The sequence below is a fragment of the Apium graveolens genome, chromosome 7, assembly GCF_009905375.1.
Source record: "Apium graveolens cultivar Ventura chromosome 7, ASM990537v1, whole genome shotgun sequence".
Lineage (NCBI taxonomy): Eukaryota > Viridiplantae > Streptophyta > Magnoliopsida > Apiales > Apiaceae > Apium > Apium graveolens.
Genome location: NC_133653.1, coordinates 182160536 through 182182191, shown reverse-complemented (window position 1 = coordinate 182182191; position 21656 = coordinate 182160536). Strand labels below are relative to the sequence as shown.

The window sequence follows — 21656 nt, the reverse complement described above, 5'->3', positions numbered from 1 at the left end:
ATTACAAGTGCTTTGAAGCACTGAATCCTAAATCTTGATTCCAGCTATTGATCTTTGAGCCGTAAACCTTATTCTTTCTGAACCATTGATTGTTAAATCCCCAAATATGAACCATAGATATACGATACTACTCCATAAATATATGCAAACTAAATACCAAACACTGAATCAGATTGTTTACATATTCAAACCATTGTACCTTACGCTCTGAAAGACCAAATCCTTATAACCTTGAAACTTTGATTCTTTTGTTATCCATTTCTTTCACCATTTGATAGCCATATTTCATTTGTGAATATTGGAACCATCTCATTATTGGACATCCAATGTTGCTTATGAAATTTTTTACTGTTTTATATTATTTATTCTGTTATTATGTTGGAATTGGATTGTTTTATAAAATTGTGGACCAGATTCGTGGTTAGACCAGATTGGTGGTCAAGTTAGGCCAATGTGTGCCTTGGATCCAGTAATTAGAGTAGGGATGTGTGCCTTGCTCGGGGTTAGTGCGTGACTGATCAGCAGCCTAATCTTGGTTTTTAAAATAAAAATATAATATCCAATTCTAAATCATTATTCATTGTTCACTTAATACCATAACTCTTTTCACTTGATGACCATTATTCTCAGTCTTGTCATTGTGACATGCTGAGCTAGTTAGCTCATTTATGCGATATTGTTTATGTTCATTTCCAGTTAAAAAGGAACCAGTTGGGAGCGAGGATCCCCAATCCAGTGCGAGAGCTAGGGGTCCAGGTTGATCGAGTTAAGCTAGCTGACAGCTTTTGAGATAGTTTGAGTTTGTAAAAGTTTATAATAATGTTTAATATTCAGTTCTGAGTTTAAATAGTTGAGATTTGAACGTTTGTAATATAAAGTGTGTGTGTGTGGCTTGTGTACATACTTTCACCTGTTGCGGTCTGTGGTAGTTGGTAAGTAGGGTCACAGCATATTATTTTATCTTTATTATTATTATAAGCAGGTTATAAATAAGGTGTGTGTGTGTGTGTGGACCTCAAACTTCTGACCCGGGTTTGGTGGGCGCCACAACAAGATCCAAATATTCTTTCTGCATGAGCGATCTTATACTGCACAGAGGACATACAATTCATAAACAAAATGATAGCAAATGGATGAAAACCCATAAAATAAAATGATAACAAATGGATGAAAACCAATACATACCAATACAGCTTCCAAAAATGTCCATTCAGCTCGGTCATATGTTTTTGACATGTCCAATTTCAATGTCATTCAGCTATCTTTTCCTCTTATTTTTTGTTTAATATAATGTATAACCTCAAAGGCTATCATTATATTATCAGTAATTAAGCATCCAGGAATGAAAGCATTTTGGGCGTCTGAGATAACTAGATCTATGACTTGCTTTAACCTGTTTGCCAGCACTTTAGATATATTTTTATAGAGAACGTTAGAGATATAGGACGAATGTTCGTCATGAGAACTAGATGTGGCTTCTTAGAATTAAAGTAATGTGTGTGCCTTCTAATTGATCATCAATCTTACCGGCCTGGAAGAAGTTTTGAACAATGGACACAATGCCATTTATCAGAATATTCTAACATTTCTGATAAAATCTCGGGGTCATACCGCCTAGGCCTGATGATTTATCTGGATGCATATTAAAGAGGGCTGACTTGACTTCTGTTTCCTCAAGTGTAGCCAGTAATGCTTCATTTTGAGGACCCGTTACTCAATGTGAGATACTACTGGTCACTTGAGTTCAATCCGTGTTTGAAGCAGTAAAAAGCTGAGAGAAGTAGTCTTTTATGGTTTGTTCCAATCATGTACCCCATGCCACTTTAGTTCCTTGGCTGTCATGAAGAGATCTGATTTGATTTGTTTTCCTCCTGATTTTTGTTGCCGTGTGATAAAAAATTCCTATTTTAATAACATTCGCGCAACCACAGTTGTTTGATCTTTGATGCCAAAAGACTTCCTGTTGTGCATATATTTCCGTCAACTTTTTTTTTCCTCTTGTGATATTCTCACAGAATATGATATCTTCTTCCTTTAAGTTTCTTCAATAGTTTTTAACATATTTTAAAGATGTCGCTGAACTCTTTTCCCTATTCTGATAACACCTCCACACAAAGATTCAATTTATCATAATAAGAGCCAGAGTTGCTACTCCAAACATCTTCAATTAACTGATAGCACATTGGCTCATTGGCTCCCGAAGCCAAGCATTTTCGCAACGAGAAACATTTTGTCAGTGTGAATTCTTACTACAACTGTTGGTTCCAATATTGGACAGTGATCTGAAGTGGATAATTTCAAGTTTGTAAGATTTGCTTCTTGGAACATGTTCAGATAATCAAATTTAACGAGAGCTCTATCCTACCGAACTTCGATATGATTGTTGGTTCCTAAGCCACACTCCCAAGTATATCGGTGACCACTTAATTTCATATTAATTAAATCACAGTCGTTAAACACGTCCTGAAATCCTTGGATCAATCTGTTGGGATAAGGTCTACCTCATTTGTATGAGACAATTCATTGTTCATATCGCCAATTAAACACCATGATAATTAATCAGTAGTAGACAGGTTTCTTAACAAAGTCAAAGTCTCCTCTCTTTTTGAACGGTCTGGCTCATCATAGACCTCAGTTAGCCTATATTTTAGACCTTCCGTTGTTGATATCTGTGTCAATGTGGTTTTTACCGAACAAATTCAATAAAACTTCTTCTTTGTTTCGCCATAATGTTATGGTTAAACTAAAGATCGACTATCAAAAGCTCCATCAATAATTAAATGGACTGGAATTTAGGTAACTAGATAGTTTAGGGTTTACAACTGGTTGGCTTTCGAGAGGACAATTCTCTCCGAGATAAAATAAACAATTACACAAACAAGGCATAACCCTAATGTTCCTCTTGTATGCCCTTTTATATCTCTGTCTGTCATTTTACAGATTTTCCCCTGTCTTCATTTGTTGTTCCCGGTTTGCCCCTGGACCCATGTCCATAGCCTCTTTTGTTTGACTTCCTTCCCCCTTTGCCTCTTTCTTGAGTATAATATTAATTTTTTTTCACCAACTGGGTTCATTACATTACCCCCTCCCCAACAGACACCTTATCCTCAAGGTGGATAAAAGGAAATTGGTGTTTGAGAATCAAAGCATCCTCCCAAGTTGCCTCACTCCTAGGCAAGTCCTTCCACTTGACCAATGCTTCCCGACGAACTGTGGATCCCTCCTGGACACTCCTTGTCTCCAGTACTTCTTCCGGCTCTACTACCATTTCTAAATCCTTGGTAATCTAGTGGAGGAATACCAGGAGAAGTTGGCAAGTCCCCAACATTATGCTTCAGCTGTGAGATGTAAAAGACCGGATGAATTTTACTCTCAACCGGTAGCTCCAATCTGTATGCCACCTTCCCAATAGCTTCTAGTACTTGAAAAGGTCCATAGTATCTTGGTGCCAATTTTTCATAGGGACGTCTTTCTAATGATTGTTGTCTATAAGGTTGGAGTTTGACAAAGACCGAGTCATTGATTTCCAAAATTACCTCTCTGTGTTTCTTGTCAGCGGCTGCAGTCATTACTTGTTGAGACTTGATCAAATTAAACTTCAACTCGTCCAAGATAGCGTCCCTTTCCTGTAACATACTTTCCAGACTATCCACTGGACCGTGGCCCTTGCTCAGGCGCATTATATGGGGAGGATCATAACCATAGACGACTTTGAACGGACTCATTTTTGTTGCACAATGGGATGAAGTGTTATATGAAAACTCTGCCCAAACGAGCCACTTTGCCCATGATCCAGGATGCCCCCCGACAAAACATCTAAGATACGCCTCCAAACTCTTGTTAACAATTTCCGTTTGAACATCCATCTGAGGATGGTAATCGATGCTCTTCTTCAGCTCGGTCCCGTGGGCTTTAAATAATTCTTTCCAGAAAATGCTGAGAAAAATTCGATCACGGTCAGAAAATGTACTAGCTGGGAAACCATGAAGCTGTACAATCTCCTTGATGAACACATTGGCAACCTTGGCAGCATCAAATGGATATTTTAGCCCAATAAAATGGGCGTATTTGGAAAGCCTATCCACCACAACCAAAACAGTATTCACCCCATTTGACATGGGTAACACTTCCACGAAATCCATTGACGGATCTTTCCATACCATATTAGGAATTGGCAAGGGTTACAAAAGTCCCGCAGGGGACTTCTGAGACACTTTGTTCTGTTGGCAGATGACAGAACGTTGCACAATGTTCATGACATCTCTAAGTATACCCATCCAGTACCATTCAGTTGCTAGTCACAGATACGTCTTCAAGGACCCTTCATGCCCCCCCAATCATTGATGTGTGGTACTCCCGAAGCAACTTTGATATGAAGCTTGAATTTCTGGGAATCACCACTTGTCATTTAGACAACAGCTTACCCCCTTGCAATGAGAACCCCACTAGTGGTTTAACACCCTCTTCCAGCTCTTTTGTAATTCTGGCAATATCCTTGTCTTTTGCTATCTTCGTTTCCATCTCCTCCCAACATACTACTACGCTGGCACATAGTGTGTTTAAGGTTATTTCACTCCCCTGTTTTCGGGACAAGGCATCTGCAACTCTGTTGGAAGTCCCTGGTTTAAATTGGATGTCAAAATCAAACCCAAGTAATTTAGTGACCCACTTCTGATAGTCAAGAGCTACCTCTCACTGCTGAATTAGAAACCGCAAGCTCTGTTGGTCCGATCTCACAATAAAATGTCTTCCCAGGAGATAATGTTTCCACTTTTGTATTTCTAGGAAAATCGCAATTAATTCTTTCTTATAAATCGATTTCTACTGTGTCATCGGGTCTAATAGCTTGCTAAAATAAGCAATTGGTCGTTGCTTTTGCATTAATACGGTGCCCACGCCATAACCCGATGCATCTGCCTCTAAAATAAATTCCTGCTGGAAGTTGGGCAAGGTTAAAACTGGTGGCGATACCATTGCGTGCTTTAGTTGCTCGAAGGCTATGGTGGCACTAGAAGACCATCCATAATTATCTTTTTTGAGCTGTTCGGTCAATGGTCTAGCTATTTGAGCATAGTTGGCTACAAACTTGCGATAATAGCTGGTCAAACCTAGAAATCCCCGCAACTCTTTTAGGTTCTTTGGCTGAGGCCATTCCAGCATCGACTTAACCTTTTCTTGGTCCACCTGAACCCCTTCACCCGAAATAATATGACCCGGGTATGCGATTGTATATTGGCCGAACTCGCACTTCTTCTTGTTGGCATATAATGAATGTTCTTCCAGCTTCTCCAACACTAAGTTCAAATGTTGTTTATGCTCTTCTCGGCTGCTATTGTAGACGAGTATATCGTCGAAAAATATCAACACAAACTTTCGTAAATATGGCCTGAAAATGTCGTTCATCGGTGACTGAAAAGTGGCAGGTCCGTTCATTAAACCCAACGGCATTACGAGGAATTCGTAATGGCCGGCATGAGTGCAAAACGCGATTTTGTGCGTGTCTTCTGCCTTGACACGAATCTGGTGATACCCTGCTCGTAAATCTATTTTCGAGAAAACCTTGGACCCGTGTAACTCGTCTAGCAGCTCGTCTATAACTGAAATCGGGAATTTATCCAGTATAGTCTCTTTATTCAACACCCGATAGTCGACGCACAATCGCCATGACCCATCTTTTTTCCTTACTAAGAGCACTGAACTTGAATATGGGCTGTGAGACGGTTTTATAATACCCGCTGCTAGCATGTCTTGAATTACAATTTCATCTTTCTGGCTTTTGGGGTAACGGTAAGGTCGTACTCCCATAGGATTACTCCCTTCCTTGAGCACTATGGTGTGTTCGTGATTTCTAATGGGTGGCAGTCCCTCCTGCTCTTCAAAGACCTTAGAATTTTTTTCGAGTACTGAAGTGAGAAACTCCAGAATCATGTTCTTCCCTGTTCCCTCCATTTTTGTCTCCATTCCACTACACTCAATCCAATAACCTTCTTTCTATTTTCTTAGCATCTTCAACATTGATTTGAGTGAAACCTGTGTTCGCAGTAGCGTGGGATCCCCTACCAATGTTATCGGTTCTCCTTTCACCTCAAACTTCATGACATGAGTTTTCCAGTTGATTAATACCACCCCCAATTTCTCCAACCACTGTATTCCTAAAAACACATCCGAGCTTCCTAATTGCAGTGGTAAGAAATCCTCAACCACTTCAATTCCTCCCTCTAAGTGCAGTCTTACATTCTTACAAATTCACATTCCGCTAATTGCTTCGCCATTCTCTAATGATACCCCAAAACCCCCAGACTCCTCTGTACATACTCCTGCCGCCTTCACTGTGCTTAACACAATAAAGTTATGCGTCGCACCCCGATCTATCATCACTACCACCTCACAACTGCCAATTAATCCACGTATCTTCATGGTTCTAGGATTAGAAAGGCCTATTGCAGAGTTTAGAGATACCTTTGTTGGAATTTCTTCCACTGGTGACGGAGGGTTTTCGCTATCCTCAAGTTTCAGCTCTCATTTCTCATCTTTAATCAGCATCACACTTAACTCTTTATTCTTACACTGATGACCAATGACCCATTTCGCGTCACACCTGTAACACAATCCTATCGCCCTTTTTTTCTTGTAATTCTTTTTCGGTCAATCTTCTTATCTCACCTGTTTGAGGCGAAGATTGCCCACTGGATTGAGGAGATCTCACTGATGCTTGAGACTCCGGAGATCTTGCATTCTGAATTCTTGAGATAGGCGGACTAGTAAGGGTCCAAACGTGTACGACCCAATTGAAGTCCGCCCTTAACTAAATGTGCAATAAGTCCCTATTTTTTATTGAACTCAAACTATGCTTCTTAACCCCCATTACTCTCAGTTTATCCTCTACCCTTACTGCTATCTCCATGGCCTGCTCCAAATTAACCGGATGTAACAGCCTCACTTCAGTCTTGATATCATCTTTGAGTCCATTCACAAAGTGCACTGGTAAAATATCCTCATACAATTGTTCTAATGGAGCGGTCGTCTTAATAAATTTCCTCCTATACTCATCCACGGTCGTTGTTTGTGTAGTTGACAACCACTGCTCATATAACGACCCACCATGAACTGATCTAAACTGACAGAGAATGGACATTTTAAGGTCATTCCAGTGTCGAATGGGCCTTCATTTATTCTCCCACTAGTACCACCTGAGAGCATCTTCATCCATGGCTACTGCACTAGCTTCCACCATCTCCTCATCCGTTAACCTTTCAATTCTCAGGATCTACCCATCCGGGTCATTACCGTCAAATATAGGCATGTCAAGCTTTCGATACTTCCAATTCGCTACTCCTCCAACACCACCAGGACCTCCTCCTGATCCTCCAACCCCAAAATTCGTCGTTCCTAATTGACGAACACCAAAACCACGCGCCATCTCCTCTACTCTTGTACCAGTCATCGTATCCAAACCCAGATTCCCCATGGCTGACCCTTGATGGCTCCCACTTCCTTCCATGCCTTCAAGTATGGGTACTTGAAACTGCGGTAACCCCGTTATCGTAGATCTGAACTCCGATTGAAACTTTATTTTCTCATTCCTCATGGTGTTAATTAGAGTATCATGGTACTCGCGCCTACGATTGATTCTGCCCTCTAATCGCAGCGCTAGGGTTTCGAACTCCACCCCCAATTGTTTTGTGGCCCTAGTTTGTCCTTCCATCAAAACTTCAGTCATCGACTTCTGCATCGCTTCCATCGCCTTCTCCACTGTCTTCGTAACCATATCTTTCATTGTCCCTTCCAGATCTGTGATTTTCTCTTCGATTAGATCAACCCTTTATGCCAATGTCGGTGGCCCCATCACTCTTCGATCGGAAGTGCCCTGATACCACCTGTTATGGTTAAACTAAAGATCGACTATCACAAGCTCCATTAATAATTAAATGGACTGGAATTTAGGTAACTAGATAGTTTAGGGTTTACAACTGTTTGGCTTTCGAGAGGCCAATTCTCTCCGAGATAAAATAAACAATTACACAAATAAAGCATAACCCTAATGTTCCTCTTGTCTGCCCTTTTATATCTCTGTCTATCATTTTACAGATTTGTCCTTGTCTCCATTTGTTGTTCCCAGTTTGGCCCTGGACCCATGTTCATAGCCTCTTTTGTTGACTTGTCGACTTCCTTCCCCCTTTGCTTCTTTCTTAAATATAATATCAATTTTGTTTCACCAACTGGTTCATTACACATAAGAAGTAGACCTCCACCGGGACCATTTAGCTTCCACCTCAAACATGCCTTCGAAGTTCGAAGCCTAAAGATACTCTTACTTTCTCCATCGTACCTTTCCTGCATCCTTTTAAATAAATCAAAATTTGCATAGTTGCATTTTTAAGTCTTGGATATAAAGAGACCACATTTCCATCAACACAAATTTGGCTAAAATTACAATAAAAGCTGAAACAGTAAATTTTATTAATATAATAAATTTCAGTGATAATTTCCTATACATTTTTGATAATTCAATGTTATGTTTACATTTTCTTCTCCCAAAAAAAAGGATGTTATTGACATTTTAATCAATTGGGCCATTCTTTCTTGAAAGTATCAGAAGCTATAGTAAAATTATACAAGAAACATATCTTGGAAAAGACAGGAGAAGGCATCTAAACTTGGGCTTCTTGTTTGTTTGTATATACAAATTAACTTGGACAATAGAAACAAAAAAATAATATCTTCATAATCCTACTTAATCACAAGAACTAGAGAGTATTTATGTGAGTTTGTGACCATATGTTGACATCAATGGGCTCGTGAGTAGAACATTTCTCCCATATTGATTGTGCTTTAAGGCCAACCCAAGACCCAATTTTCCTTCCACGTAAAGCACTATAACTCAATTTTTTAATGAATATTTAGCCTCATCATGTGTCTGTATTATTGACCAGTAAGTTGAATTACACATACACACATTTGGCGCCTAAATTCAAATAATAAATTCAAGTAACAACATTACCTGTCGTTCTCGCAGTTAAAATTCCATATTATGTCGTCTTCGTCTTCTACGGCTTATCGAAGATGCTTGCTTGCATTTAGCAATAGAATAGACAATCGCTGGCATATATAGAGTCAAATATGGTAGCTAGTATTTTAGGCACTTCTGTGATTGATTTATATATACTCTGTTAACATTTTTGTTTCCATTGTTGTAGGTATACATTTCTTCAAGCCTGAGGATTTCCAACTTCTTGCTGTTTGATCATTCGGTAACGAAATTCGATACTTGCTAAAATTATATATTCTGTTTATTTGTTATGTCCTAGCTCGCAAGGTAACCTGCTAATTGCTAATACTGCTGTTGTGTTCTTTAAGTTTGATGACTAATGTAATTATATGGTTCAAATGGTTGTGCATTTCAGGATTGATAATCGTCAACTTACTATGTCCGCCGAGGAGTTGAAGATTCGTCGAGAACTCGAGATGGATGTGGAAAAGGAATTGGCAGCAGAAATTAAGGATGAAATATGCAACCTTTCGCTACGTTTGATCCAGCTCTATCAGCAGCAGAAAGAGAGGGAAGCTAAAGAATCTTCTCAAATCAAAGCTCTGTCAAAAGTAAACATAAATAATAGAATGCAAGGGGGAACGGAAGTCGAAATTGTAGAGGCTAAGAAAAATGTTCGGAGAACTTCTCCCAGACCTAAACTAAGTTCTAAAGTAGAATCAAATGCGCCTAAGCCTCCCAAATTATCCGAGGAAAATACACGACGACGAGTAATAAGTGAGAGCAGAAAGAAGTTCGATTGGGTGAAAACGCTTCGTTCCGGAACGAGTAGTGTTGCTTCTCATCAACATAAAGTGCCAAAAAACACAGCTCGAATGTGGGATGATAATGTGCAAATTGTTGGCATTAATGGAACCAAGTGCATTGTACATCGCAGGTGATATGTGGACCTTGTGCTAACCATGAAGGGCTCAATATGTATTCCAATTCTAAGTTGTTGGGCTTTGGTACTGGTTTTTCAGTCTCCATAGATCTGCTAATGTGAAAGCTTGTACATTCAGTTACTGTTTGAGTCCGAGTCCGAGTCCGAATCCGAATAAATAAAAGCCGGTTCGAACTTTATAGTATTAGTTAAAATTATAAATTCATATGATGTGGAGTGTTTGAAATTTGTCAAATATATTTTGTACAAGGGTGTTTCAATATCGAAATAAAAAGGCTTTATTCATTGAACATTTCCTACTGATCTGAAAAATTAAGGTAATGTTCATGTCGTCCTTTAGTGCCCAGATCTCAAGGTATCTGTTTCGCTCGAGAGCCCACATGTTTCCATTGCAATATCTCAAACCCCGGAAATACAAACACATTTTTAAAGAGAGCTTGTAGGTGCACGATATAGATTTACATGTGCATACACTTTATTGATATTGAGACCAAAATGTTGTTATATACGTATTTGTTCATTCAGACCTATTTTAATGTTCTTTTTTTGTTATATACCTATTATAATGTTTAATAAGAATAATTAGGTCATAATTTTGATAAATAGGTGAGCACATATAGTTGTGCACATATTACCTCCCTTTTAAAAATAAATTACGGGAGTATACTTTATATTTACCTTAATTAAAATGTGCTTCGAGTATTGAAGAAAAATTGTATAAAATTGAATACGACGGAATATGTATTAAAATTTTATTTTACTAGATATCCCGGCTCAGTGATATCATTGTTTGAGGAATTTGAAATAGAGTAAGTATTATATTCTCGCTATAAAATGGGTAATAAGAAACAGAGGAAGTAGTGTATTCTCGCTAAAAAAGAAAGAAGAAATGCTATGCTCCTGCAAAGCGTTATAAACATGTGGATAGCAGCAATTCTACGGAGCTTTGGATGCTAATAAAAGATTAATGATGACATACAAGAGCCTTGTAATTCTGTGGACTTAAGAAGGGGAGATGAAACAAGAGTGTAACGGCAGAGGTTCACATGCCAGATGACGACATAACACTGGAGGGGTTGAAGGGTGATGATGAACAAAATACAACAGAAATTTGCAGGTTGATTAATTGAGTAAGTTTCCTTTCTTTTGTGTGTCTCTCTCTCTCTCTCCTTTTAAATTATTAATATTGCTGACGTACCACCCTCTCCTCAATTTCAATACCAAGGACAGAACATAATCACACTTATCTTTAGCTCTTCAAGAAATTTCTCCTACACGGATACCACAAAACTTTACTACTTAGTCATGTATTTTGGTGTTATACGTTTCTTGATTTTTTCGATAACAAGATGTCGAAAATTCCAGCCGTGAAATGTGTTAATGTTATATTGAAGTTCCGAACTTCAATTCTATTCTGTTAATGTTATATTGATTCAAACAGTTTCTAAGAATAGAAAAACCATTTTAGGAGCCCTCCTTTTACTCATCACAGTTCACACCTCAAACCATTTAATCTTCATCATTCAAAGAAAACCTCATATCTAGTTCTTCATATTCATAATTGCAGCTGTGACAAATAACTTATCAACATTACAGAATGAACAAACACTGTATCATATACTATTCTCTACACAACTTTTAGATTGAAACACAGTTAATTAAGCATCGGAAACTACACATACTTGAAGTTTTAAATTTTAAGTAAAGGTACATTGTAACAGAAACAAATCCCTGAAACATTTGCACTAGCACTAGTAGTTTGTTAAGCAGAATCCTTACAACTAAGTACAACAAACAAATTACATTATCTTCATAGGCCTACATAGTTCATGCTCCGTCAATCTTATTATCAGAGCTTAAGATATACGCAGACCTTAACTCCACTGTTAAGATTGGATTAAAATTTATAGAGACGTTTCCGCAAATTAATATCACAATTGACTAGAATCAGAGTTAGTAGCTAGGGTTTCTTACCAATAGTGTGCTTGTTATTATGCATCCAAACCTTAAGCACATGCCTACTAACACCAGTCTCTTCACAAAAACTCTTCACAGCCTCATCATCTTCCTTCTGAATCCGCCACCCTAGCCTCTCCGCTAAACTCACCATCCTCTCCTTCTGCTCCGCCGTAAACTTAGTCCTATGCCTCTTTCTCAACAAACCGCCACTACTAGTCATATTCTCCTCCTGTTCCTGCGACGACATTCCTCCTCCTGAGCTCGATGGCAACGCCAACGGGCGCTGCGACGTTGGCGTTGCCACGTGGAGGTACCCAGAAGGACTCCTGTAGTAGGGCACAAAATGCTGGTGCGGGTGTTGCTGAAGATGAGGAGACAAAGGAAAATTAGGGTTAATTTCCTTGCGGTGAAAATTGCGGTGACAGTTACAAGCAGCACATTTAAGAGCATCTAGGGTTCCCTCATCTCCAGCAGGCATGAACTCACAGCAACCATCAACAGCGTGTCCTCCCAGCCCAACAGCGTGATTTTTTAAGCACTCTCGGTACCTGCAAGGCTTTCTACCGGGAGCCGGTGAGTCGAGTTGCATTAAAGGACTCATCCTGGCTTGGAAAGCCGAGCTGTTTCCGTTGTTGTTGTTGTTATTATTATTAAGGGGTAGTGAGTCGTAACTCGGGGGCGGATGGGAATGTGGTAACTCAAGAGTTGTTTGGTCGGCTTCTTGTTGTTCTTCAAACTCCATTTTTGTGTTGTTGTTGTTGTTGACTCTCTTTTTGCCTTAATTTACTCAGATGGGCTAATAAATTACTTGTATACTACAATAGCTTACATTTATACTATGCTTGTCATTCAAGTGCTAGGCTACAACACTAGTATTTTTTAGTCGCCTTAATAAATCATCTTACTACTACTAGTTGGAAGTAAAGGGCTATGTGTGTAAGTAATTTGTATGGTGTGCTAATACTCGGAATGAATACACGAGTTTACTGTTGTTATCATCAACCTTATCTACTCATCATGTATAACATTTATGAATTAATGATAAATATTAATAAAAATAACTAATATTAAGGTGCAACTAGCAAAAGGCCTCTTTTCGTTGTAATGCATAGTACTAGGAAGTGTTGTCTATTTGTACATGGAAAAAAGAGATTAAGAAATTAACCATCCAGAGTTTAATGACAGTAACAGAACCCATATCGGCCATAATTTTAAATTTGATTTTAAAGTTGATTTACCCGCCTCTCATGTGTAATCGTTCCTTAATGTGCTGGAGACTGGAGTCATTAATACTTAATATACGATATTAGAGTAAGTTTTTATTTAAACAAGATGTTGAGTCCAATAATAAGAAATTTGATAGAAAATGATATTCCAACAACATTGATGGCCCACGGGGCCATAAGCTCCCTCCTAAGAGGCTTTATATGGGGACAAAACACGCCACGCATGTTCTGCAAGCGGCATCTTCGATCTCACCAACTAAGCTACTGGACAGGTGTTACAAGGAAAAGAACCAGTTATCCCTTAAAATCTGGAAAACATGCCACCTTACTCTCTTTTATATGACTCATCCTATCTATTGATGTATACCTCTGCAAGGTGGCTACATAGGAGAAGAGGTGGCAGCTCTTCGAGAAAATGAGGAAAAATGATAGAAACAACGGAAAGTAACAAAAAGAAGGGAGAATGAAGACTAGAAAGAGAGATCAACACAAGGACAACACTGTCGGTGATGGCACATAAACCCTACAGATATGGCTTGATGTCCCAGCGGCCATCATGTGGTGCCGCTGCCAGGAACCGTATATTTTTCAGGCGGATATACTTAGCACTATACTACAACGACAAGAACAGTTATGCTAGTGCATGATACCACTTAGAGATCATTGTTAGGTCCCGAATTATCGAAAAAGGGGGGGTTCAATACGATAATCACTAAATTAAAAAATTCTTTCGAATCTTTTGCGGATATAAAATTTAGTGCTCGGTTAGTGGTTCCGTGTTCTTGAGAGGAATAGTGTTTGGGAATATAAAATGAGGAACACATAATATTCGGGGTAATATATATTCGTATATAAATCCGCGAGGGGTGTTGCTACACTCCGGTAAATAAATTAATCGGTTACAATCTAAGAACAACAAAGTTCTTAACTTTTACAAAAATTTACAAATCAAATCCTATACAATGATCTAGCTTTGAGTTTGTCCAAGAATTCAATTACCGGATAACGATTATAATACCCCTATGAATATACAAAAGTTAAATCGGTCATTATAACGTTTTTCCGGTGAGAAGTTAAACGGATATTCAAGGTGCTTGATCTTCTCTGTAATTATTGTTGCTTATTTTATCAGCTCTCGTTGTTTTGGAGAAGAAGATAAAAATATAGAACAATACAACTTAATTGCTAAATCCTTCTGCTGATGTAGTGTTATCTTTATACTCAATTGAAATATGTGGTCAAATATTAACCACACAAATCAATTGAACAAACCAATAAAGTTGTGGCTGAGGAGTAAGCTTGCTAACCTGCGACTACTAACTCAACCTGCGACTAAGAACTCAATCTGCGACTAAGTCCTCAACTTGCGACTAAGACCTCAACCTGCAACTAAGAACTCAACATGCGACTAAGAACTCAACCTGCGACTAAATCCTCAACCTGCGACTAAGAACTCAACATGCGAATAAGTCCTCAACCTGCAACTAAGAAGTTAACCTGCGACTGCAAAATTGATTTTGCCTTAGAAATATTCTTCACAACTCCAACCCGCGACCATATAGCTAATTGGCGACCATTGTTGCCTTTTTTCTTTTTATTTAAGTTTAAATTATAACTAAATTAATTTATAAAATAAACTTAATTATAACTTATATAGATAAATATATTTAGATTTATAAAATAAACTTATTTAAAATTTATAAAATAAATCATTTTAAGTTTTTTACATAAATTATATTAAAGTCCACTAAATAAATTTATTTAATTTAACAATTAAACTTTGAGCTTCGCCAATCCCTCGAGCCGCTTAGCTGTATACCCCGCGCACCTCTTCTCGTACTTTAACAGATAAACGTTCAATCCAAGTACGTTCCTCAACTTAATAATTCTTATATAAATAATACCCAGATTCCTTTCACGAGCTGTTGACGCCTAGTGCAACTGGTCTGGTTCACAAACGACTAACCTCGATTCAGGTCTTCGTATTATAGCCTTGATTACATTGTTAAACTTGCAACAACTTCATCGCTTCAAACACTGACTGTCAATAAATAACTGTACTTTCACTGGAATCCATTCTGGTATTGTAGACAACGTCTTCATTGCTACTACAATCTTGAATACTTCATTCATTGTTCTTCACCGACGCTTGAGCATATAAATGAACTCTTGTCAGTGAGTATAATGTCAGGGCGGAAAACACGCGCTAATAATACACGCAAGTATACGCGTTCGCAAGTAATATAGAATACTTTCTAGTTCATTCCCACAGAGACTCATACTAATTATGCTCAATTAACACTCACTCACCAATGTATGATTACTTCTCAATGTCAAAACAATAACACATAGATTGATTAACTAATTATTAACTAGAATTAACTACGAGAATTAAACACTTAATTGACACTTGAATTAACAATATTAAACACACATGAGATCATAACTTCATTACTACTTCCTTCAATAGCTATCGTTATTACCCTTAGCATGTAACGGTGATGAAATTAATCGAACAACACGAAACTGATAAAAGCCAACTTTCGTTGTACTAATACCATTCTACCAAACATCCACAATTAAGATAGAACTTGAATAGTCATCAATTATGTTGAGACCCTATTTGTCTATAGAATTTGACAACAAAACGATTTAAGCACAAGTTATTCCTTGTGATTACACAGGCCAAGTAAAACGCTTAGAGTTACCCATTAATCATGCATACTCATACATGAACCTATGCTAGCATGGCAAGTTCTAAATCTCAAGATCCACCGTCGCTTCACAAGAGATTAACACCCTATCTTATATGTTCATGACGCACATAAGACGAATAAGCACAACCAATACTAGATATCATACAATCATCACACACTAAGGTATTAAATAACTAACTAAAGAATTCCATAGCAAATCCGTTACGACCCCATGATCACGATTAGCCCATGATTGAACTCATCGTCACCATGGGTTCATATGAAAACATGATTATAATACACGAGAATAATTAATAAACTACTTATATTAAACCAGAGTACGTCACAAGACTAAATAGGTTCAAAGCAAAGAAAACTAGCATCCACTGTTACAATGAATAAAAGAATCACAAGAAACTATGCTTCCTCTTCGTTGCGATTTGCTAAAACGGTCTTCTTCCTTATCTCCTTGCTCCTCGATTAATACCACGATTCAACACACGTGAAACGTCTCTGAAAACTACTTATATAGAAGCCCCACAAAACCCAGCCATCTAAGAAGTCAGAAGTCCAGCAGAACAAGAACTCTAAAAATCAGATTCTAATTTCGCACCCCTGAGCGGCCGCCCAGCAATCCTGAGCGGCCGCCCAGCTTCCTGAGCAGCCGCCCAACCAGGCTGAGCGGGCGCCCAGCACCTTTCTGGAAAATTCATTTTTTTGCTCCCGTTCTTCGCTGCATTCTGCTCCTAACTTCCCACTTGCAATGCCAAGCACATACTAAGGCTTATTCTTGATGAAATCTCCCCACAAATACAAGTAATACCCTGAAATGCACAAACACTAGAAAAACGCATTAAATATACAAAATACTTGATTTCAAGACATCAATTCAAGCTATTATAAGACATTCTAAGTGGTATAAAATGCCACTTATCACACCCCCAAACTTAAATCGATGCATGTCCTCAAGCGTCACAGACTTAAAAACAAAACAAAAATATGCATGAATGCAATCTATATGAAATGTAGCGATCCCCCTTACTATGACCAAACCAACCAACTTATGTCATCTCAACAAATGCAATTAGGCGAATAAAGATCAATCAAATCATGCAAACTAACATACAACCAGAAACGTGGTGTGTGCGGATGCTTAACAGATATGCTTCGAAACTAGATCAATTATCATAACTCGACTATCCTCAAGGCAATCACATGATTATATGAAGAATAAAATTCTAGGCACAAAATGACTTAAACACTTCAAGATTACCGGAGCTTATTGCGGAATCATGCTTTTTATTTAACACAACAACAATGCTTATTTGACCGTGCAATGAGTGAGGTCCACAAAAGACTTATACAATGGCATCCATTTAGCGAGCATTAGGTTAGCGGATCCCAGACTATAAAAGCCTTAGGTCACTAGGCACAAAGTCCCCTAAGAACTTAATAACTCGAATACCAAAGAGCCTACTCGTGATCAATTATGCATTACCTATTTACATTTTTTTCTTTCTTTTTCTTTTTTTCTATTTTTTTTCTCTTTTCTTTTTTTCAAATTTCTGAGCAAGTGCGTTTCGCTTCATCTTGCTCTACCCTAGACTACTCGCATAAAAATACGAGCCGGCTACTAGCCATTTGACGCCTAGCCACAATTAGCAATGAATTCCAATTTTTTACTCCAATTTTTTTTCTTTTCATGCCTTTTATCATAATACCTATTATAAATTCTAAGTATAATCAATAGATTAACCTCAAAAACCAACAAACCATGACAACAATCTAGTCCTTAAGCATTCTCTAAGACTTAGTGAAATTACAAGTGTTTTTAGCATGCATGTCATCCTACAAGACTCAACATCACTCTAATGCTATCACCACACTCGCATCAATATCACAAATCAATTGGTAAAGCCACGCAAAAGGGATCATGGTAAATGTATGAGCCAAATGACATGATAAATAAAGCTATAAAATAAAAAAAACTATATGGCAAAAATATGCAATTATATGAACTAAACTATCATGAATATGCAACTACATGACACACACACAAAAATATTCCTTAACTACCACCCCCAAACTTAAAATCTTCACTGTCCCCAGTGAAGGTAGTAGAAAGGAACACAGGGTATACCTACTCGGAGAAATCATCATCATCACCCTCAGAGGGTGGAGTACCAGGAGGCGGATAAGCAGAGTCCTCACCAAAAACGGGCCACTGGATGTCAGCTCCAAGGCCTCTAAAAGCAGTTCCAAGGGCAAGGGTGAGCTCCTGAGCAAACCTACGCTGCGTCTCGTACATAACATCCATCCTCCTCGACAACCTCCTATACTGGGCATTAGCCATCCCAGCACCCTCCTGAGCTCTAGAAGAGCCTGCCTCATCACGCCCCGGCCTATCCATGGTAGCACCAGCTGCTAGACGTCCTCCTGGAAGATAATAACCCATCCCATGCTCCTCGGGCTCACCACCCGTCCACTCCTGTATCGCATTCAGAGTACCTGAGTCAATAGGAGCGGCTGGCATCTGCAACTGCTCGTGAGAAGGCCAATGAACTCCCACTGCTCGACATAGCTTCGTGACAATAGATGCATAAGGGATGTTCATGTGCTTCGCTCCCCTCAAAAACATTAGAATTCCTTGGTAGATGAACTCACCAAGGTCCACATAATACTCTTCATTCAAAATATCCCATAACAACATTGCTCACTTAACTGTAACCTCATGTGCATGTGAAGTGGGCATACATGTTCATCGCAATCGCCGGAAAAGAATGATACTCATTAGTCCCAGTCTTGAACTTCCAAACCGCGCCCGGTTGACAGAGAGTAGCACAAATCAAATCCAAATCAAACTCCTCGAAGGGCTTCTCATTCCAATTCTCCTCCGTGGGCTTCCGATGTCGCTGCCCAATCACACGGTGAATCGCCTCAGGATGATAATCCACAGTAAGCCCACGCACAACAGAAAACCCATTCTTTTCAGCCTTTGCGTTCGCATAAAACTCGCGAACCACGCTCATCGGAACCGCATCCGGCGACTCACAAAAAGAAATCCAACCCTTTTTAGTAATCATCGGCAACAACTCACCATCCCTCCCCGATGATAAAAATCCCCTCTCCTTCAAAATCGGCTTACCCAGAATCCTAGTATACTCCTCCTCAGCAACCCTATCAAACAAACGAGGTCTCGCAGCAGTACCCCTCACCCCTCGAAGAATCAGCAGTAGGAACAGTGTTGCTGCTATCAATAGTCCTGGATCTCTTGGGTGCCATTGAAACTGAGAAAAAGTGTTTAAGATTTGTGTTTTGGAACATGGGAGAGAGTTTTAAGGTTGAAAGTGTATGGGGGAGTATATGGAATAGTTGTATGTATATATAGGGTAAAGATTAGGGTTAAAATTTGATTAGGAGTGGGGTTGAGGGTTAAAAACGTGGGTTTATGGGAAGAGGATTCGTGGGTAATGGGTTGTGTTTTTCATTTTTTGTTTTCTAATTTTTTTGGATTTTATAAGGCTTAAAAAAAAATTCAGGAATTCGGGGGCTGAGCGGCCGCTCAGCAAAGCTGTGCGGGGGCCAGCATCCTGACCGGCCGCTCAGCAGAGCTGAGCGGGCACCCAGATGGTGATTGGAAAAAAAAATTCCTTGCCCTTTTTTCTGATTTTTTTGTATTTTTGGATAGGTTACTGATTCCTAAGGGTTCCTATAACAACAAGTCTTGGGTTGCCTCCCAAAAAGCGCTTCTTTTACGTCATTAGCTTGACGTAGCGTACCTTGCTCAAGTTGACAATAAAACGACACTAACCACTTCCCGGTTTTCCGTGTCTCCATAGTAATGCTTCAAACGCTGACCATTAACCTTGAATGCTTGACCCAGATCATTCTCAAAAATCTCCACCGCTCCATGCGGAAACACAGTTTTGACAATAAAAGGTCCAGACCACCTTGATTTCAACTTTCCAGGAAAAAGTGGGAGACGAGAGTTGAATAAAAGAACTTGTTGCCTCGGCACAAATGACTTAGCATATAGCTTCCTGTCGTGCTACCTTTTCACTTTTTCCTTGTACATTTTGTTGTTCTCGTATGCTTGGAGTCGGAATTCATCAAGTTCATTTAACTGAAGCATTCGCTTCTTCCCAGCTGCATATAGATCAAGGTTCAACTTTTTCAACGCCCAATAAGCCTAATGCTCAAGCTCCGCAGGTAAATGACATCCCTTACCATAAACAAGTTGAAACGGGGACATCCCAAATGGAGTCTTGTATGTTGTTCTATAAGCCCAAACAGCTTCATCGAGCTTTAAAGACCAATCCTTTCTTGACGGACAAACAACTTTCTCTAGAATGCGCTTGATCTCTCTATTAGACACTTTTGCTTGACCATTCGTTTGCGGATGATAGGCAGTAGCAATACGATGATTCACATTATAGCGCTGCATCATAGAAGTGAACTTACGGTTGCAGAAATGCGACCCCTCATCACTTATGATTACTCGTGGCATTCCAAACCTTGTGAAAATCTGCTTACGAAGAAAATTCAACACTACCTTTGCATCATTCGTCGGTAGAGCCTTAACTTCTACCCATTTTGAGACATAATCGACTGCCAGCAAGATGTACTGATTATTACTGGACGAAACGAATGGTCCCATGAAATTGATTCCCCAAACATCAAAGACCTCGACTTCAAGCATCACATTTAACGGCATCTCATGCTTCCTCGTAAGATTCCCCACTCTTTGGCAACGATCACGCCTTAAAACGAACCGATGAGCATCCTTAAACAAAGTAGGCCAGAAAAAACCTGTTTACAGAATACGAGCTGCTGTCTTTTCACCACCATAATGTCCACCATAAACGGTGGAGTGGCAGTCTCGTAATATCCCCTCCGTCTCACAGAATGGGATACATCTCCTGATGATCTGGTCAGCTCCTTGTCTAAACAAATACGGTTCATCCCACATGTACCACTTCACCTCATGCAGAAACTTCTTCTTTTAAGCTATATTCATATTAGGAGGCATTATGTTGCTGACAAGATAGTTCACAATATCTGCGAACCATGGCTTTTCCTCCTGAACTGCGAACAACTGCTCATCCGAAAAAGATTCGTTGATCAATGTCTTATCATGTGAAGTAGAATCGGGATTCTCCAATATAGAGAGATGGTCAGCTACTTGATTCTCAGTACCTTTTCGATCCTTAATCTCTAACTCAAATTCCTGTAGCAAAAGCACCCAACGAATAAATCTAGGCTTCGAATCCTTCTTGGAAACCAAAGAGCGAATGGCAGCTTGATCAGTGAACACTGTCACCTTAGTTCCAAGCAGATAAGATTGAAATTTTTTGAAACCAAAGACTATAGCCAAGAGCTCCTTCTTTGTAGTGGTGTAGTTCATTTGAGCTCCATTTAGAGTCTTACTAGCATAGTAGACCATATGAAAAAGATTATTCTTGCGCTGCCCAAGAACTGCTCCCATCGCATAATCACTCGCATCACACATCATCTCAAAAGGCTCTGTCCAATCAGGTGTCGTAATAACCGGTGCTGTTATCAAACTCTTCTTGAGAGTCTCGAATATCGCCAAGCATTCATCATCAAATTTGAAAGGCATATCCTTCTCGACCAAATTGCACAATGGCTTAGATATCTTCGAGAAGTCCTTAATGAAACGCTAATAAAAACCCGCATGACCAAGAAAACTACGGATTCCTTTCACAAAAATAGGGGGTGGAAGATTTTCAATGACTCTCACCTTGGCTTTATCCACCTCAAGACCCTTGCTAGAGACCTTATGCCCGAGAATAATGCCTTCACGCACCATAAAGTGACATTTT

At 39.1% G+C, this 21656-nt stretch overlaps 2 protein-coding genes and 1 long non-coding RNA gene across 3 annotated transcripts; 2 read left to right on the top strand and 1 right to left on the bottom strand.

Moving 5' to 3' along the window:
- The first annotated feature begins 9031 nt into the window (after window positions 1–9031).
- Window positions 9032–10234, top strand: LOC141674239 (uncharacterized). The gene is made up of 2 exons (XM_074480957.1): window positions 9032–9102; window positions 9405–10234. Exons 1-2 carry the CDS (start codon window positions 9032–9034, stop codon window positions 9928–9930), a joined length of 597 nt encoding a protein of 198 aa, XP_074337058.1. The 3' UTR covers window positions 9931–10234.
- A 531-nt stretch (window positions 10235–10765) lies between these two features.
- Window positions 10766–13885, top strand: LOC141675161 (uncharacterized). The gene is made up of 2 exons (XR_012555922.1): window positions 10766–11062; window positions 13494–13885. It is a non-coding gene; the product is annotated as an uncharacterized LOC141675161 (long non-coding RNA).
- LOC141675160 (zinc-finger homeodomain protein 2-like) lies at window positions 11569–12850 on the bottom strand. The gene has a single exon (XM_074481876.1). It carries the CDS (start codon window positions 12631–12633, stop codon window positions 11893–11895), a length of 741 nt encoding a protein of 246 aa, XP_074337977.1. The 5' UTR covers window positions 12634–12850; the 3' UTR covers window positions 11569–11892.
- Window positions 13886–21656: the final 7771 nt, after the last annotated feature.

Coding starts and splice junctions, on each gene's coding strand:
- LOC141675160 (XM_074481876.1), bottom strand. CDS start 12,633: ATGGAGTTTGAAGAACAACAAGAAGCCGACCAAACAACTCTTGAGTTA.
- LOC141674239 (XM_074480957.1), top strand. CDS start 9,032: ATGTCGTCTTCGTCTTCTACGGCTTATCGAAGATGCTTGCTTGCATTT. Junction 9,103..9,404: donor AATAGAATAGACAATCGCTG/GCATATATAGAG, acceptor TGTGCATTTCAG/GATTGATAATCGTCAACTTA.